The sequence below is a fragment of the Bubalus bubalis genome, chromosome 9 (genome assembly GCF_019923935.1).
Source record: "Bubalus bubalis isolate 160015118507 breed Murrah chromosome 9, NDDB_SH_1, whole genome shotgun sequence".
NCBI classification, from domain to species: domain Eukaryota; kingdom Metazoa; phylum Chordata; class Mammalia; order Artiodactyla; family Bovidae; genus Bubalus; species Bubalus bubalis.
The window spans coordinates 37,209,263-37,228,696 of record NC_059165.1 but is presented as its reverse complement, the minus strand read 5'-3'; the positions used below and the strand labels follow the sequence as shown (position 1 = coordinate 37,228,696).

At 36.1% G+C, this 19,434-nt stretch overlaps 1 protein-coding gene across 2 annotated transcripts in view; it reads left to right on the top strand.

The window, feature by feature from the left end:
• Positions 1-14,179, top strand: part of GABRA1 (gamma-aminobutyric acid type A receptor subunit alpha1) — a 59,333-nt gene extending 45,154 nt beyond the window's left edge. For both annotated transcript variants that reach the window (XM_006062399.4, XM_025292285.3), the window contains exons 8-10: positions 419-571; positions 6,716-6,918; positions 11,290-14,179. In XM_006062399.4, coding sequence (XP_006062461.1) covers positions 419-571; positions 6,716-6,918; positions 11,290-11,601 — 668 coding nt within the window. In that variant the 3' untranslated portion in view covers positions 11,602-14,179. The remainder of the gene's footprint in view (positions 1-418; positions 572-6,715; positions 6,919-11,289) is intronic.
• Positions 14,180-19,434: the final 5,255 nt, after the last annotated feature.

Sequence of the window (19,434 nt, the reverse complement as noted above, 5' to 3'; positions counted from 1 at the left end):
CAGTGCCTTTCTGGTGTGTTTTATTTTTAAACTAGAATTATTTTTAAAATTAAGATTTATTATTTTTTTTATGTGGACCATTGTTAAAGTTTTTACCAAATTCATTACAATATTGCTTCTGTTTTACATTTTGTTTTTTTGACCTCCAGGCATGTATAATCTTAGCTCTCTGACCAGGGATTGAACCCACAAGCCCTGCAGTAGAAGGCGAAGTCTTAACCATTGGATCACCAGGGAAGTCTCGGTGTGTTTGGCAAATGGCTTTTTTCTTTCCTGGATAACAGCTTTTCTCTCCAGGAACCAGATGTTATGTGGAGAAAGGTTATGTCTAACCTCCAGGTTCTTGCTACTGACAGAAAAACTGAGAGATTTCTTTTCAGGTCAAATTGCTCACCTTAGTGTCTGTTTTACCCTCTAGGAGAGTATGTTGTTATGACAACTCATTTCCACCTGAAGAGAAAGATTGGATATTTTGTTATTCAAACATACCTGCCGTGCATAATGACAGTTATTCTCTCCCAAGTCTCATTCTGGCTCAACAGAGAGTCTGTGCCAGCGAGGACGGTCTTTGGTAAGCGCCAGTCAAGACACATATGTAAGGGCCACTAAGTTGTTTCATACCTGTGACATTGCAGATAGAATGAAAAAAATAATTATACACTAAGTTTGGAGTTAGTACAACAGAAAGGGTCAAGGTATTACCATTTTCATTATGACATGATTGTAAAAAATTCTTTTTTAAAATAGCAAGCTGTTTTAGTGCATGTTAATTGATGGGATTAATGAACACTTGATTTGCTGTTTTAAAAGAAATGTAATGAAGCAGGCATAATGTGCTTCGTGATAGATGAAAATGTACACATAGGAACACTTATACCTAAGCCATACATTTAGAATACATAATCAAGTGTCAGTATATCTTTTGAGAATATGAGAAAATATCAGCAGAACTACTTCCTTAATATATGAAAGAAGGGATTCTTTATATAGAAATAACTTAGTGATGACCATTATACCAGTACAGGAATATCTCATTTTTACTAATCTGTGCACTTCTGAAGAGTTACAAATATTTTTTTCTATGAAAATATTCTAAATGCCTTAGATACTTTGAGTTGTCAATCTAATGGAAAATTATTTAAAGGGTAATAACTTTTTCTAATAGGAAAACTCATGCCTAATTCATTGATTTCAGTTCAGTTCAGTTCAGTTCAGTCGCTCAGTCGTGTCCGACTATGCGACCCCATGAATCGCAGCACGCCAGGCCTCCCTGTCCATCACCAACTCCCGGAGTTCACTCAAACTCAACGTCCATCGAGTCGGTGATGCCATCCAGCCATCTCATCCTCTGTTGTCCCCTTCTCCTCCTGCCCCCAATCCCTCCCAGCATCAGAGTCTTTTCCAATGAGTCAACTTTTCACATGAGGTGGCCAGAGTACTAGAGTTTCAGCTGTAGCATCAGTCCTTCCAAAGAACACCCAGGACTGATCTCCTTTAGAATGGACTGGTTGGATCTCCTTGGAGTCCAAGGGACTCTCAAGAGTCTTCTCCAACACCACAGTTCAAAAGCATCAATTCTTCATTGATTTAGAAGTGTGTATTTCATATAAAGAGCTCCTGCCTGTATTATAGTACACTGTCTTAAGTATACTTTTAAGAATAATACACACAAGATTTCATTAACAAAAACTGGATGATTCTTTCACTCATTTAGTCATTGACTTTTCTTTTGAAATCTACTATGAGGGCCTACTGTGTTCTAATGTAGCTGTCACCATAACATTACCCGCTCCTCTCATGAATTTGGGAGTTTAAAATTTGAATAGCAATAAAATCTTGCAGAATACTTATTGAGTGTTTTTATATCATGCTCTGTTCTATGATATAACTCTCTATTCTCTTATTTAACACTAGAAAAATTCTCTGTGTTTTAGACACATATTACCCCTGTGTTTTAGACAAAGCTTAGGAACAAGATGTTAAGTACTGGGTTGGCCAAAACGGTCATAAAGCCTGAATGAATTTTTTGGCCAACCCAATAACTTGCCCAAGGTCAGCAACTATGAGGTGAAGGAATCTGGAATAAGATCCAGCCTCTTAGCTTTAAAGCCTGTGTTCTTAATGATGATGAGGTACCACTCCCCATGTACTACCTGTTCTATGACAAGGCTAAGAATGGGGTTGTTTTGGGCAGTATAATTCATTTGGAAATAACCATCACATATTCAGTTGGTGAAAGTTACAATTATCAAGGTTCATTCCAGAAATATCAAGGTTCATTCAAATATATAATAGGCACATGCTATGTTTATAACCCTTTACTACAAAACAAAAGGCTTCAGATGCTTACAGTCTAAACTGAGGATTTTTCTTGTGCAAAGACCCCTATGGCATCATGGCTTTATCCCAGGAAAAAAGTAAGACGCTGCTACCAGGGCCCAGAAAAGAATCTGGACAAGTTGCTTCTGGGTTGGAAACCACCAAATCTTTGCTGTGACATCAGTCTAAGAGCCCAGCTAAATCAAGACCCAAAATGATTCCAGCCACCAGGCAGAAGATTAGTTAATTTAAAACTCTTTTTTTCCCTTATCACAATTTGTAAATATTAACTAGTGTTTAAGCCACTTATTTGGAGAAGGCAATGGCACCCCACTCCAGTACTTTTGCCTAGAAAATCCCATGGGCGGAGGAGCCTGGTAGGCTGCAGTCCATGGGGTCGCTAGAGTCGGACACGACTGAGCGACTTCACCTTCACTTTTCACTTTCATGCATTGGAGAAGGAAATGGCAACCCACTCCAGTGTTCTTGCCTGGAGAATCCCAGGGACGGGGGAGCCTGGTGGGCTGCCATCTATGGGGTTGCACAGAGTCGGACGCGACTGAAGCGACTTAGCAGCAGCAGCAAGCCACTTATTAGAACTGAAGATTGAACTCTTGTCAGATGCTCACTTATATATATATAGTTTGAGCCCTTTATTCACTTGAATGTTTTAATTAGAACCAATGAGATATTTCCTTTATATTTTATGTTTATTTTTATAGAATGAGCCCAGCACTATAGTAAAAATGGCTTTTTTAAAGGCTCACTTTCCACCCCCTCTGTCCCCAACAAATCTACTCTTCCTTTTTGGATATCCTATAAAGCACTTTGGAATGTTTTGTAAGTCAAAAATCTTCCTCTTAATAGTTTCAAGAGTCTGCTCGCCTAGCCAACTCATGCCCTTTTGGTGAACATAACTACATATCTGTAAATACAACCGTGGCAAGTATTTCTGTGAATCAAGTTATATATTTCTAATGTTTTAAGCTCAATAAAATCACAAATGCAATTTTCCAAGACTTTTAGCCTTTTAACATTTATTTAATACATATGTCTTTATTCTTTTTAGTTTGTACTCAGCATATTCCTCTGAGCTGTAGGGGATGACTGAGAGGGTCATAGGTATTTAAAGAAAAAAATATCAAAAGGAAAAAAAAAAAGCAAAAGTTATACCTTGCAACAGTTTATTAAATGGCATCCAGAATGCAACAAAGCTGAAGCCATTTTATGTCTTAAAACATCATCTTCTGACCTTCCCTGCTCTTTCTTATTTGAAGACAGTGTGGTCATGTGATTTTGATTCCAGATACACCCACGTTTTTGGTTCAATCTTGTCTTTTAAGTGTTGGTTACTTATAAAATGAGAGTATAATTAAAATAAAACAGTGCCATTTAAAAGATTAGGTGAGAAAAATAAAATAAAATTTGTATTTTGTCACCCTCAGTACTTGGAACTTAATAGATGCTCAACACATTTTAACTTTTTTCCCTTTCTCTATAGCTGGAATTGTAAGACAACAACACACATACACACACACACACACAGAGCATGCCTCTCTTTATGCTATTCTTAACTGTTTTTAATTTCTCCTGAAGAGTAATAGAACTTCCAGTGTTTAGCTGTGTACATGACCCGCTAAATTAAACCGACATTTCTCAACTACTACCGCAGAGAAATGTGGTCATATTATTAATTTATAGATAACATAACAGATCTATTACCCTTTGTTCTTTCAATATCATGAAGTACTGGTGTGAATTGCTTTGATGTAAAGTTTTTACCCATGTCACTTCTGGGATATATTTATCTTTCTATCACAACTATTGCCTGTCATCGTTTATGTCATTAAGAGCACCTTCAACAAGTTCCTCTCGATGTATTTCTCAAACAGTTGGCATCAACATTCCTATGATCAGCTATCTCTTCATGGCTCCATGTATGTTTGATATGGATTCTGAAAAGTTATTTGCAAAGTATAGTAAAAATGTGCCACAGTGATGAATATTATTCTTCCCGCCATCATGCTTGAATGTTTTCCATTGCATGCTATAAGTCATATTTTTTCCCAAAATTTATCTAAGGAAATTTTGTGACCTGTTTCATCTGTGATAACAGGCTTTAAAGTTGAAATAAACTCTGGTTTATTAAAAAAAAATTTTATGGATACATTTTGTTTAAGAACTTCTATTCCCAAATTACTTTTAGCAGTTGACTGTCCACATAAACCAAAATTCAAAAAAAAAAAAAAAAATGGAATTCACTTTAGCAGGGATTTATCCAAAAGGAGTGAAGCTGTTAATAATGTTATTAACTTTGCCCTTAGTAAGTATCAGGCTCAATACTTTATTACATTATTTTATTAAATACTCACAATAGCCCTCTGAGTTAGATTTATTCAAATTAAATTACAAGGGAATAATTACAAAAAAAACTCCAGAAGTTCAGACTTGTGAGACAAACTTCCCAAGGTCACTCAGCAATTACAGAGCTGGGGCTTGAAACTGGGTTGCTCTGTTGCCCAAATACTGACATTTAATTACTTTGCTCTTTGCTCAAGTTAATATGTAAATTTGGGGGCTTTTTCCCAGCTAATATGTAATATGGATAATGCCCCAAAATGTCCTGCAACACCTCCAAAGCTCATAGTAAGTCTATTCCCTACAACTGTGACCGTGTATCAAAAATATGACTTACTGAAAATCTCAGTGTTCTTAATCCTATCACTTCCTAATAGAGGTGCAAAGATAAATTACCTTGAAATTCATGGAAAACTGGGAATATTGGATGCTTTAAAATGCCTTAGAAAAATGAGCCGCCTACCAGCTGCGTGACCCTACTGAGTCTAAAATTAATCAAAAGAGGAATCATAGGTATGAGTTTTAGACAGATGGGATGACAATACCTTCTGTGGCAATAATTGACTTATCTTTAAAATTCTTTCACATATTATTATATTTATTCCTCTAACCTTATGAATGTGTAAAAGTTTTCCTTTCTTAGAATTTCAACCATGATATACACTGACCAAGGGAATGAAGTGTAAGTCACCACATTTACAGTTATGGAAACTGAGGTCCTTAGGAGCTAACTCACTTGCTCAAGGCTATAGAGTTAATAAATAGTGAGGGACTAGCTACTGGAAGAGGTTAAGATTTTTTCCACACCATGCAGTCTAAGTTATTGGGTTCCTGTGATTTTTTTTTTCCATAAATGTTCAAATGGCTTAAAAGGAGACATACAGTATTCTAACTCATAGATTGCATCACATGTAGTAGGTTGAAAATATTAACTTGTTAAATGGATATTATTGAATGTCATCCTTCAATACAAACTCCTATAATTGGGCTCAGTGGTAAAAGAATCTGCCTGCAGTGCAGGAGATGCAGGAGACATGGGTTCGATCCCTGGGTTGGGAAGATCCCCAGGAAGAGGGCATGGCAACCCACTCCAGCATGCTTGCCTGAAAAATCTAATAGAGGAGTCTGGTGGGCTACAATTCACAGGGTCACAAGAGAGTCAGACAGGACTGAAGCGACTGAGCACACAAGCAAACTGAAAGCAACTGACTTGAAAACTGATTTGAATAGAGGTGATTTTAATCAGTTGGGATAGATTCATAGATTAGGGAAGATATATAGCAGCATTAGCAGAAAGAGTAAGACTTTGAATATTTGAATCAGATGAATGTATTCAAATTTGGTTTTGCCATTTCTGAGCTATGTGACCTCAAGCAAGTCATCTGAGACTTATTTCAGTAATTTCTTCAAAAGAGCAGCTATTTCAAGAATCAGGAAAAATAGTATAAAAGACAAAGAGTTAATAACATAACAAAACATTATCCTAAGATAATTTAGTTATCTGTCGATGATCAATTATCAAAAAGTTATTGGTTTTATGGTTTATATATTCAAGGATTGTTCAGTCACTCAGTAGTGGCTGACCCTTTGCGACCTCATGGACTGCAGCATGCCAGGCTTCCCTGTCCTTCACTATCTCTGTAGAATATTAAACAGAGCTGAGGATTCAGTGATTACTTATGGATCCTGGACAGTGACAATCTCTGCTTTCTTTTTCTTAGAGTTGGGGACAGTGAAGGAATATTATTTCCTTTCCTAGCCAGGGCACTGTGTTCAAGATGCCTATTTAAGGGAGTTCCCGATCTTATTAACAGCTTCTCAATAGCAGAGCAGTTTATCCCTCCAAGAACTGCCCTTCAGTACTGCCATACTATGAACTACAAACTACATTGGGATTAAATTAAAACTCACCCATCCCAAACCAAACGGAATGAACTTGAAAACATACTCTGTGTGTGTTTCATTTTATACAAGTAGGGTGACTTCAGTGATGAAAGTTTATAGTATGAACCTAAAAATTCACTTTCTTTCTTTGCAGGAGTCACAACTGTGCTCACCATGACAACTTTGAGTATCAGTGCCAGAAATTCCCTCCCTAAGGTGGCTTATGCAACTGCTATGGATTGGTTTATTGCAGTGTGCTATGCCTTTGTATTCTCAGCTCTGATCGAGTTTGCCACAGTAAACTATTTCACCAAGAGAGGTTATGCATGGGATGGGAAAAGTGTGGTTCCAGAAAAGGTAAATGCTTTAATATCTCCTGTGATATTGCACCATTATGTCTTTTTAAACCTGTAAGATGTAATGTGTGAGCTTGGGGGAATGGCTGAAGGATGCAGAGAGAGGGTAAAGAAGATTGTTTTTTTCTAATGTCATAAATGATTAAGTGCTGTGAGAATTTCCTCACTGCTAAGGAAGGAGGTTGTTTCTGTGGATAGATGTGCAGAGTCAAGGGAAGGAAATAAAGGAGAAACACAAAGGTAAACATTTCTATTCAAGTATGGTTTCCTATGGTCCCCATTAATGCAAGAACAGTTTTAACAAACTTGATATTGGGAGCAATTATGCCATTATAATTTTTGTGACTTGAAAATCATAGTTTTTGGGGTGTTTTCTGAACCTAATAACTTTTGTCCTAAATGTTATTACTTTAATGACTCAACTGAATTGAGCTTACAAAATGCATTATCTCTAATTTTCACTAAAGTAAAGGTCAGGAAACATATTTTCTTTTTCCAAAAGAGAGGTTTGCTTTAAGAATCACAACACAGAATTCACAAAATTTCTTCATTGTAGAAAATTATCAAGTCAAGAATATGTTAGAACATATTATGGAGTTAGAACATATTTTGGAGTGACTTTTAAAGCACTGTTGGGGAGGATATTTCTGATTCTGGGGTTTGAAAGAAAAATATGTCAAAAGGCAAGAAAGTCTTGGGATGGTGGAAAGAAAGGCAAAGTCAGAGTCCCAGAGGTTCTAAGACATCTAGAAGTAACCTAGGAGGAATTTCTCTACAGCAAATGAAGAGTACTAGTATCCCGAATCAGTCTCTAAAAATAGTTATGTTGTCAAATATACTTGAAAAAGTCTGAATACTCTCACAGAGTCACAGTATATTAGAGAGTCTGAGAGGGTCTACAGTAAAGAAATTCATTTAATGATGTTTTCCCCACAGCTCCATGAATATACTAGAAAAGAGGATCCTTTGTAGAAACATCTACCACATTTAATAGAATCTATAGTGTTACTGATTCTAAGATGTACCACTAATTTATGTGTACATAAGAAGGAAAATATGCTGCCAAGTAAAAACTCTTTGAGATTTACCATTCAGCCACAGGTGGATCTATTGAATACCTCAGTGATCTCCTACACAACTCAAAGCAAAGGAAGTTCTGTATGGGGTATGCTATACCAACCAAAATGGACCAGATCCAGGTCCTCAAAATTCACCTTGCCTTGACACATTCTCACTTAGTAAAAAAAACATATCTGAATTTCCAAACCAAGAATCTTGTCTCAGGATCAGTAGAGAGGAAACAAGACAAAAGAAATTGCACTTACCAGATGGAGAGAGAGGCAAGAGAGTGGAGACAGTTTTTTTGTCCAATATTACTTTAGCTATTGATGGCCTCCATTTGTCCTAGAACAGAAGGGCAACCCCAAAGGAAAGCAGTGAACCTGAAGATGTGTGATCATAAGACACTACAAATTGTGAGACATCGCCCAAAATCATAGCTGTGGACATTTTTAAAATCCACATCTTAGAATTACTGGTACACTCTACCAAAGTTCTTCAGAATTAATGATACACAAACATTAGTGATATGCAACTGAAAAATGAAATGCAAACATTGGGAAAAGTTGCTTTTCTATCCAAATCCTTTCTTTGCATGCTGCAAGAAGCCAGTGTCTTTCTGATTGTAGCTTGTCAGCTGCAGTTGTTAATGAACTGTTAGATGAATTGAACTTGATCTGGAAAGCATAGAATTTGGGTTGAGGTGTTGGTGATCTCATATTTGAGTTTATATTTCTTTCTGACTGTGTACTAGTCTTTAAGTGTTGTCTCAAATAAAATATTTCAATCTCTATCAATCTACAGTTCACATTATTCAGTGTACATATATAGATATCAGAGCAGATCAGATCAGTCGCTCAGTCGTGTCCGACTCTTTGAGACCCCATGAATCATAGCACGCCAGGCCTCCCTGTCCATCACCAACTCCCAGAGTTCACCCAGACTCACGTCCATCGAGTCAGTGATGCCATCCAGCCATCTCATCCTCTGTCGTCCCCTTCTCCTCCTGCCCCCAATTCCTCCCAGCATCAGAGTCTTTTCCAATGAGTCAACTCTTCGCATGAGGTGGCCAAAGTACTGGAGTTTCAGCTTAAGCATCATTCCTTCCAAAGAAATCCCAGGGCTGATCTCCTTCAGAATGGACTGGTTGGATCTCCTTGCAGTCCAAGGGACTCTCAAGAGTCTTCTCCAACACCACAGTTCAAAAGCATCAATTATTTGGTGCTCAGCCTTCTTCACAGTCCAACTCTCACATCCATACATGACCACAGGAAAAACCATAGCCTTGACTAGATGAACCTTTGTTGGCAAATGTCTCTGCTTTTGAATATGCTATCTAGGTTAGGTATAGTCATATGTACATAGGCATCTACATATACATAAATAATACATTTATGCCCATATCTGGCATCTTATTAAGAAAGAGGATATTTTCTAAAATGTATTTTTGTCTCTGTAAAAATCTTCCACAGGGCTTTGCCAGTTTGATTTGCTTAAAACAGGGAATGTGAACACAATGTAATCCAGATCTCACTCTGACATTCAGAGAGGATACATTTTTTTTTTTTCTGTAATTAGATAAAGTGTTTTCAGGAGAGTTAAAGTTTTGATGTCTGACATGGTATACTTGAAAATAAAAAGAAAATTCCAATAGGGCATCACATTTTCAAGTGAATATATAGTGGCCTTCTTAAGATCCACCCTCGTATGGTTAACTGCTAAATAAAATACTAACTTCTTAAAGAATATGCAACTATATCAGACCACATAGCTCCGAACAATGACCTACTTTATTTTTGAGAAGTGTCTATATGACAGAAACTAAGAAAAGCTGCAGTTATCAATTACCACACAGATAACATTAGTGGGCAGGTAACATTGAGCAAAAATCGAATCCAGGATATCCTGACTGACCCTGCTTTGTCATTTGTGCACTGGAAGCCTGAGGAGAAGGAGCAAAAAATAATTGGCTCATAAATTTTTTATCACTGCAAAACAAACTGCCCCAAAACTTAGTGACCTAAAACAATAACCAAGCATTTGGGGCTGGGAAAAACCTGAGGTTATTTCTATTAGTCGAACATGGGCTCACTGACGTAGTTCCTGCACCAGGGCAAGAAAATCTACAATGGTCTTTCTCCCATGTATGGGGCCTCATGCTGGCTGGATCTCTCACTGAACATAGTCTCTGGTCCCTCAGTGTCTAATCCAGGCTTCATGTTTCTGTGGCATGCTTCCAGAGGGTAAAGAGTGAGGTTGCAAAGCTTCCTGAGGATAGGGTCTTAAGCTGGCACAGCATCACTCTGCCAGAGTCACATGTCTAGATGTAATAAGTGGGGAAATAGACCCCATTTTTTGATTGGAAAGCCTGGAAAATATTTGTCTTCATTTTTCCCTAGCCTTATTGAAAGATATTTGACACATAGCATTGTGTAAGTTTAAGGTGTACAATGTAATTAATTAGATATATTATATATCATGAATTGGTTACCACCACAGTATTAGCTACTATCTCTAACTGGTCACAAAGTCCTTTCTGTGGTGACAACATTTAAGATTTAGTCTCAGCAATATTAAAGTATATGATACAGTATTGTTATCTATAGTCATCATGGTTTAGTAGACATTAGGTGCTGTCCAAAATGTCCATAAGACATTTGGTCCATGGAAACCAACCCCGAATATTCATCAGGAGGACTGATGCTGAAGCTCCAATACTTTGACCATCTGATGCGAAGAGATGACTCATTGGAAAAAGACCCTGATGCTGGAAAAGATTGAAGGCAGGAGGAGAACGGGACAACAGAGGATGAGATAGTTGGATGGCATCACTGACTCAATGGACATGAGTTTGAGCAAGCTCTAGGAGATAGTGAACAACAGGGAAGCCTGGCATGCTGCAGTTCATGGGGTCGCAGAGAGTTGGACACAATTTAGCAATTGAACAACAACAACAAAGGACTTTGATATTTGGTCCTGTCCAAAACCATTTGTCTTGGATCCAGTATGCTCATAGACATTTTGGATAGGACCAAATTGCAAGGACCATTGACGTAAAGCAAATGTCTTACAGACCAACTGTCTTATGGACATTTTGGACCAAATGTCCCACCAGGTCACTTGTCAGTTTTACAATTAGACCTTTGTGTCTGCATTTTACATTTATTCCCAAAATGCTGTCATAAAGTCCATTCCTTAGATGTTAAATAAAGCACGTGTTTGAGTCCTAAAGTAAAGGTCACTTTGTTCAAGAACTTATAAACTTGCTTCCCACAATTTACTAAACAAAATATTTTAACTCTTTCCTTTACAGCCAAAGAAAGTGAAGGACCCTCTTATTAAGAAAAACAACACTTATGCTCCAACAGCAACCAGCTACACCCCTAATCTGGCCAGGGGTGACCCCGGCTTAGCCACCATTGCTAAAAGTGCAACCATAGAACCAAAAGAAGTGAAGCCGGAAACAAAACCACCAGAACCGAAGAAAACCTTTAACAGTGTCAGCAAAATTGACCGACTGTCAAGAATAGCCTTCCCACTGTTATTCGGAATCTTTAACTTGGTCTATTGGGCAACATATTTAAACAGAGAGCCTCAGCTAAAAGCCCCCACCCCCCATCAATAGGTCTTGTCATCCATAGTCTGTTGCTCAGTCCTCTGCACTGGGAATTGCTTTCTGTTCTCAACGTGGTAATTCCCATCTGCTTTATTGCCTCTGTCTTAGAGAATTTGAAGGTTTCCTTATTTCCATAATTCATATAAGAACAACAGACCCCTGTCTGGCCGTCCAGAGCAGATCAGAGCATACAGCTGAGAGACAGGATTCTGAGAGAGGGAGCCAGAGAGCAAAATCATGACAGAAGGAGACAGAAGGGAAGAGAGAGAAAAGGAGGGGGAAGTAGATCCAAAGATAGGAGGAAAAGTAGAAGAAAAATCCAACTTAACTCCAGGTCATTTGTAGATATATATTTCCAAATATTCTAGAAAAAAAAAGATACTGTATATGTCAAAAATATTTTTATGTGAAGGTGTTTAAAAGAATATAATGTTTAATGAAGAAACATTTTAAAAAATCTATGTCTTTATTGCACAGATGACGATGTGTTTCTCACATTTCTGTTTTGTATTTTAAACCTATGTATAGCTTTAACAGTTTGTTTCCAAAGCTCAAGATCCCCATTCTTTCTCTTTTAAGAAATACCTAGGGCATTATTTTGTTGTTAAATGCTATTTTAAAATTTATGGAAATTGCATAGGCAAAGGTGCAGTGTCTCACAGTAAGAGCACATTTAATCCAATGGAGACAAATGCTTTAAATAGGCTGCTTTACTGTCATCTGAGCTTTTACCAGTAGACTCAGTGAGGAATCGTTCTAACAGATATATACACTCAATAAAACTAAAAAAAAAAAAAATTAATAATAAATTTAGATAGAACAATTTTAAAAGATTTATTTTCCACCCTCTCTATATCCAGATAACACATGCATCCAGTAATCACTCGATTTTCATTCTGAAGATGTTTTTAGAGGGGCAAAAATATTTTGCAAGCTCTAGAATTGTTGAATGTATTATTTTATATAACAGTAATTAAAAGCTTTAGATTGAAATTTATGACTAATAAACAAATATAGAATATATAAATTATATATGTAAATATGCAGCATGAGATTGTACATTTTTTTACTTTTTTAAAAGTTGTGTTCTTAAAATATTGTGTAGGACTCACCGCTCTTAGCTGTTAGAATGTTGTTAAATGCTATGGAAATACTTTTAGAGCCTGCATTTAAGACCAGAACAGTCTGAAGGAATCAGATGGAATTTACAATATGTGGGTATAAAATCTACTTATGTAGCGAAAGCTTGTAATTCAAACTGTTGTCCCATGTATAGTAGTGAATCAGTTGTTATCCACTCAAGTCATCCCACTTTTCCCTATTTTAGGCTCTTATAATATAGAAAGAAAATGGAAAAGCATTAGTGGGAGCTAGAAAATCAACTGTGTATTACTGCTATCTTTGCTGATACCAACTATTTCAATAAGTGTTGTACCATATGTAGCATTAAATATAAAAATACATGAAAGAATGTACAGGAACTAGCTTTTATTGAGTAATATTACATTTCATTTATACTGTAGCAATATATTTGTAGGCATACTATGTAAGGGCTTTAATGACAAGAGGTCCATTCATACTCCCTATGAAAATTCTAGTCTCTTTCATTACTTCCCAAATATTTTAGAGATAAATATTTATGAAGAAGGTATTTTTGAAGTCTCCTTTTGTCTGACAGAATTTCAGAGATATTTAAAATTAGCATCCAGAATCCACAGGTCATGGGCTAACCACATTTAGAATACTATGGCATAAACCTGTCGTCATAATTACCAAATAAGACAGTTGGGATCCATACCCAAGTTTTGAGCAATGTTTGTCTCAAAAAGCTGCTATCTAGTGATGCAGGAGAATACAGTTTGTGTTTTCCTAAACAAACTCTGGTATTTTTAAATGTGCTTTATTGTTTGATTTGGTCCTGCCTAAATTCAATGAGCTAGGCCAATAAAGGCTGAACCAAGGAGATTTCATTCTTTGGTATCATGTGTAGATATCATGTATAGAAAATAAAGTAAAATATGGCTCTAATTTCTGTGTTGCTGTTAAACTTGGTTTTTCTTTTTTTTCTTTTTGGCGTTAATCTAAGTGTTTATTAAGAGTATTTTATCTTCCAGACTCCTCATGGCTAACATTTGGTCTGTATTTTGCTCATTAGATGTGTGTATTTCTTCTTAGTCTGCTTTATGCTATGCAATGACTGCATTTCTATCGTTTTTTAGTTTGTTAGTATGTATGGACAGTATTCTATTGTATAAATTGATTGCACAACTTATCAAAGACAAATGATTCTATGTAGCTTTTCTACAGTGCTTTGCTAAACCATGTAACACTAGTTAAGTCTTCCTTGAAAATAAAGATACACTCTTATAGAGGACAGTTCCTGTTAACTCCCAGGAAAAAATTTTAAAAGATGACACTGAATGTTTATGGCACCTTAGTGCAGTGAAGTGGCAATAAAACCTAACATGAATCGAGGTTGTTTATGGCAGATGCATGTATTGCTTTACAGAGTTTAGCAAAAGCTCTTAATTTTATGTCATACTGTATTCTATTATAATAATAAAGTTAACATTATTCAATAACAAAATGGAATGCTTGACTCTCTCTCTTTTCTTATTATCAGTACCATTACCCTGTTTTAAAGCATTTTCAAGTAGGAGCACCTAAAAGTGCCAAGTGCTGACATGAATCTAGGCTACTCAGAAGATTTTTGAAGAGGTGTCAATGGTATGATCCTAAACTATGATTTTAAATGAATCACTTTCAGAAAGAGAAATTCTTGAAAACCTAATATCTGTTGTCACCAGTAGCACCAAGACTCAAAATTTATAAAACACAAATAGAAAAGAATCAACATACTGAATCAATAGTAGTTTGTTCATATCTATTGTTAATACAGTAGATTTGTCTTCTGACCTACTCCTGGGAGACTGGTTTAATAGTTTTAGGGAAGAATCTGAGCATTACAGTTTTAAAAGCTCCTCCAGAGCTATTATGTCCCTTAATGTTTCTATAAGCAAAAAGTTAAAGTACAAAATACAATCACTTGAATAACAATGGAGAAATCATTTCAACAATAGGCATAAAACTGCACCTGGTCCCTACAGACAAGATCATGTGAGGTAAAATCTTTCTGTGTCTTTTTTTATATTTCTACAAATGGAACATATATCTTCTTAAAAAATGATTCAGGACTTAGCAAAATTAATACTTTAAAATCATTCAATGAAATGACTTATTCAAGTCAAATAAAGTTGCCCATGTAAACTAGGTGAACAATCACATTCATTGATTTCTTGGCTCTCATAAAAATGAATGTAGTGAATGATGATTATTTTGGCTATCAAACTACATCCATGTCAAGGCTCACCATAATAATTATCTAAGGAATCAAAATAAGAATGGACTTGGCATTAGGACTGACCATCTGTTTGAATTTAATTATACCTGTTCATTAAGACCTTCTGTTCGAGTTTTCTAATATCCATCCCACTCTTGTGACCAACAAGAACAGTCAGCTGATGTGATTACATTACAGCCATGATTTATTAAAATAAATTAACTCTGAATGTTAATTTAACTAAAATTCTACTAACATTTGCTGAGTCTTAACACTTAGCAGTGTTAAGTACTGTGCTAGTTGATAGGGATGTAGAGATAAATATCTCGAATGTTCTTTATCCTAAAGGAAATAAAAGCTATGATAGGGGAAGAAAACAAAGAATTAGGCAAAAATAATAATAAAAATATTATAAGAAAAGTAAAGGATGCCATAAAACACATAACAAGGGTATCTTGCCACTCTTCATAAGGTTAGCCCATTGAATCTATAGGAACTAATAATGTCTAAGATGAAACTGGAAATATAAGGAATTTAAGAGGCCCTGCCCTACAAGACAGTGGCCTTGGGACTTAATACCAACCTATGAGTGGTTAACCATTTAACCACTGACTAACAGTTGGGACATCCTAGAATCCCTCAGTTACTATGGTGGGTACTGAGATTGCAGAGATGAAGATAACAGTATGCTCTTGGAAAGCTCATCATTTAATAGAGAAGCCAAGTGAACTGCAAGTTATAACGCTAAAAATGATGTACAATTACCAAAAAATGGGCCAGGTAGAGGGAGTTTTTACTTGGGAAGTGGTATGAGGAAGGTCTTCAGATGCAAGTGTTAGCTGAGCTAGGTTTTGGAAGATAATTCAACACTAATCAGGCACTTTAGTCTTGGGGAGGCTGCCTGTGATAAGGGACATATTTTTTATTCAATGATGGTAACACATTAAAACCTAGTCACAAAGCCTACTGCCAGGGAACTAACATGTATGTGTAAAGTAGAACATCACATTAAGGGAAGCACTGGGAACTACGGAAAACAGCACACGTCCCGTTTCTTTAGCCTCAGCTCTCGCTAGTCAGTGCCTTGTGGGGAAAGGAGCCTCATATTGCTACATATTCCAATGTACCAACAACAAAAAGCCAAACACTTGATTTTGAATTTCCTTTTAATTCTGATTCTGAAACAACCGCTTGTCACACGTCAATGTGTCAGCCAGTTGAATTTGTAATTCACCTGAATAGTGAGCTCTTTTTTTCAGAGTATCTGTACAAATCCACACGTTCATTTGGTAATCATTACTTAAGCAGCTATACTATGTTTGGTGTTAAGATTATTTCACAGAGAAATGGAAGGTTTTTCATTTCATTTTTTCTTCTCTGTATTAGTTGTTGTTGTTCAGTCACTAAGTTGTGTCCGACTCTTTGTGACTCATGGACTGCAGCAAGCCAGGATTCCCTGTCCTTCACCATCTTCCAGAGCTTGCTCAAACTCATTTCCATTGAGTCGGTGATGCCACCCAACCATTTCCTCCTCTGTCACTCCCTTCTCCTCCTGCCCTCAGTCTTTCCCAGCATCAGGGTCTTTGCATCAGTGAGCTGGTTCTCTGCATCAGGGGGCCAAAGTATTGGAGCCTCAGCTCCAGCATCAGTCCTTGCAATGAATATTCAAGGTTGATTTCCTTTGGGATTGACTAGTTTGATCTCCTACCTGTCCAAGGGACTCTCAAGAGTTAGTTAGCAAATGTTAAAACTCTATGTGAAAGAATGCTGCATTTTCAAAGCCACATTATTTTTCAATAAAACATTTATAGTTTAAAAAGAGGTCAAAGTTTCCATGGGACTGTAAAATATAAAGATTCTTTTTGTTCTGATTGATAATTTACCTGCCTTTCTCTATAACATGTAGTATGTTTATATTATAGAAAAGATGATGTCCTAATTAATAGTCCATCAAAATATAACTTATGCATATTACCTTCTTTGATCTTACCATAGGCTAGTTATAAAAGAAGAAATTCGTATAAGTCAATTGATTTGTTTAAAATACTGTGTAAGTGATTTTGTCACATTAAAAAAGTAATTTGAACTTAATTATAAAGATAATTTTCAAAACTCATCAAAAAAAAAAAAAACTCACATTGGATCTCCTTGTAAATCTAGTAAATCTAGTAAATCTCCTTGTAAAACTAGTAGTCTATGTTTTATTTGAAAAGTTAATGTATAAAGAAAAACAACATGAAAAAAATTTGCCTTTCAGGTCAAAGGAAAAGTCATCTGAAAAAAGTTAGAGGTGATGAGTGTGGTCAGCACAGACTCCTTGTTATCCATTGTAACAGAAAAGGCATGGAGTCAGGTATCCCACTGTAAATACTGACTTGACCCATTGAACAGTTCCTTCTTAGCTTCATTTATGAAGAAAACAGGAATAATAGTAGTCAGTGTGGACATTTCTAGAGTGGCATAGTAAGGATCTGAGCAGTTCCACTCCTCAAAATCAATAGGAAAACTTGACAAATTTTCTGAAGCAATAATTGCAAGATTCTAGAAATCAACAACAAAGTAAGGAGTATTTATTAAAAAAAAAAAAAACTACTAAAGCTTTTGTAAGAATGTTTATATGTAAAGTTTCAAAATTTGCAATTGTGCTCATGGCCTCTTTAGGTCCATTTTCACAGTAATGTTACCAGTGAAGGACAACCTGTGTATATAAGCATTGTCACCACTGGGGCGGGGGTGGGGTGAGTGTCTTACGTAAATTGGAGCAAAGTATGCAAAAGTTTTATACCCATGAAATTAGTACTAATCTGTAGGCAAATGAATAGGAAGGCCAATACTGAGGGTAACCAGAAGTTATTATTAATATTAATAATCCTTACTAAAGTAAACAAATGACTGGCAGAAGAGCTGGAAAATAAAATTTAACAAGGGAAAAAGACCATTTATAATGGGTTGATTTCAAATCAGTATAAAAATGTGTTAAAAGATGAAAAAAGTAGGGTTCAAATAATAAAGAAAATTATTATAACAATGATGCATTAAATACCGAATCTCAGACTTCCTTTGTGGTGTAGTGTATAAAAATCCACCTGCCAAGGCAGAGGACCTGGGTTTGATCCCTGGTCTGGGAAGATCTCATGTGCCACAGGGCAACTAAGCTGGTTTGCCACAACCACTGAGCCCACACATCTTAGAGCCTGTGCTCTGCAACAAGAGAAGCCACCACAATGAGAAGCCTTGAAGAAAAATAGTCCCTGCTCACCACAGCTAGAGAAAGCCCAAGCACATCAGCAAAGACCCAGTGCAACCAAAATAAATACATTTTTTTAAAAAGTTCTATTAAATACAGAATCTCAGCAGAGAGAGAGATATCATTAGAAAAGTAAATCTAAAGGAAAAATCTGGATTTGGAAATAAGAATAATTGAAGTGATTAAGTTTTACTAGAGGAGCTCAATATCAGACTTGAGATTTCATTTAGTTATTCGCATATGGTTTCAACAGTACCCACATATATGTTTATGGATTCACTGGTTTTATTTCAGAAACTAAAGTAACAATACTTGCGAGTAGGAAAGGAGGGAAGACTGGAGATATAAACAGTAACTATAGCATTACTAGGGAAAGGCTATACATTTTACTGACAATGATAAGGAATTCAAAGTTTCATTAAAATAAATCTTGAAGATTTTCCCTCATTCAGTATAAAACCAGTAACTATAACAAATTTCCAACATAAAAGGAAGAGTGAGTACAAGTTCAATGAAAAAACAAAATTCAATGAACCTGTTAAATCAGAGTGTTTTTCATTTATGTAAAACTTAAATATTTTGGAAAGTTAAATTGCTTTGTCCTTTAAAGAGGGAACTCAATTTCAGACATCATAAATGAGACTATACTCTCCCCCTACATTATAGCACAGCAATTTGTAGGTCAAGCAGAAACATTCGTTCCTGCTGTTTGTAGCTGTCTTTATTTTGGCCACCAGCTCTAGTTTTCCAACTGATAGAAGATAAGGGAAAACTCTGTGGATATTATAATTATTATAAATTTGTATCATCTTGAAAGATGAAGTGTAGTTTCTGCTCAGAATGGTCTAGTTTTAGAGCCTGGCATGTAATAACAAAAACACTGCCTAGACATTTATAACACTGATACCTACAAAACTACATTGTTGAATATAATTTGGATTTCTGGCATCACAATTATCTCACAGTGAGGGGTGCATTAGGGTTTCTTACTCAAAATATTGTTGAGTACTCATTAGGATCTGGTACTCAAAATATTGTTGAGTATCTCTCTTTAACAAAGATATTCAATTATTAAAAGGTAAGTATTTAAAATTGCTTTTCTTAATATTGGTGAGTCTCTGCTCCTCATGAACCCCATTTCTGCACAGACCACCACTAGGAGCTGATATATTAACAATGTGGAAACTGAACCCACATATCTGTATGTCAGTTGTCCACATAAATTCAGCTTTATTTTCTCATGGCCACCACAAAA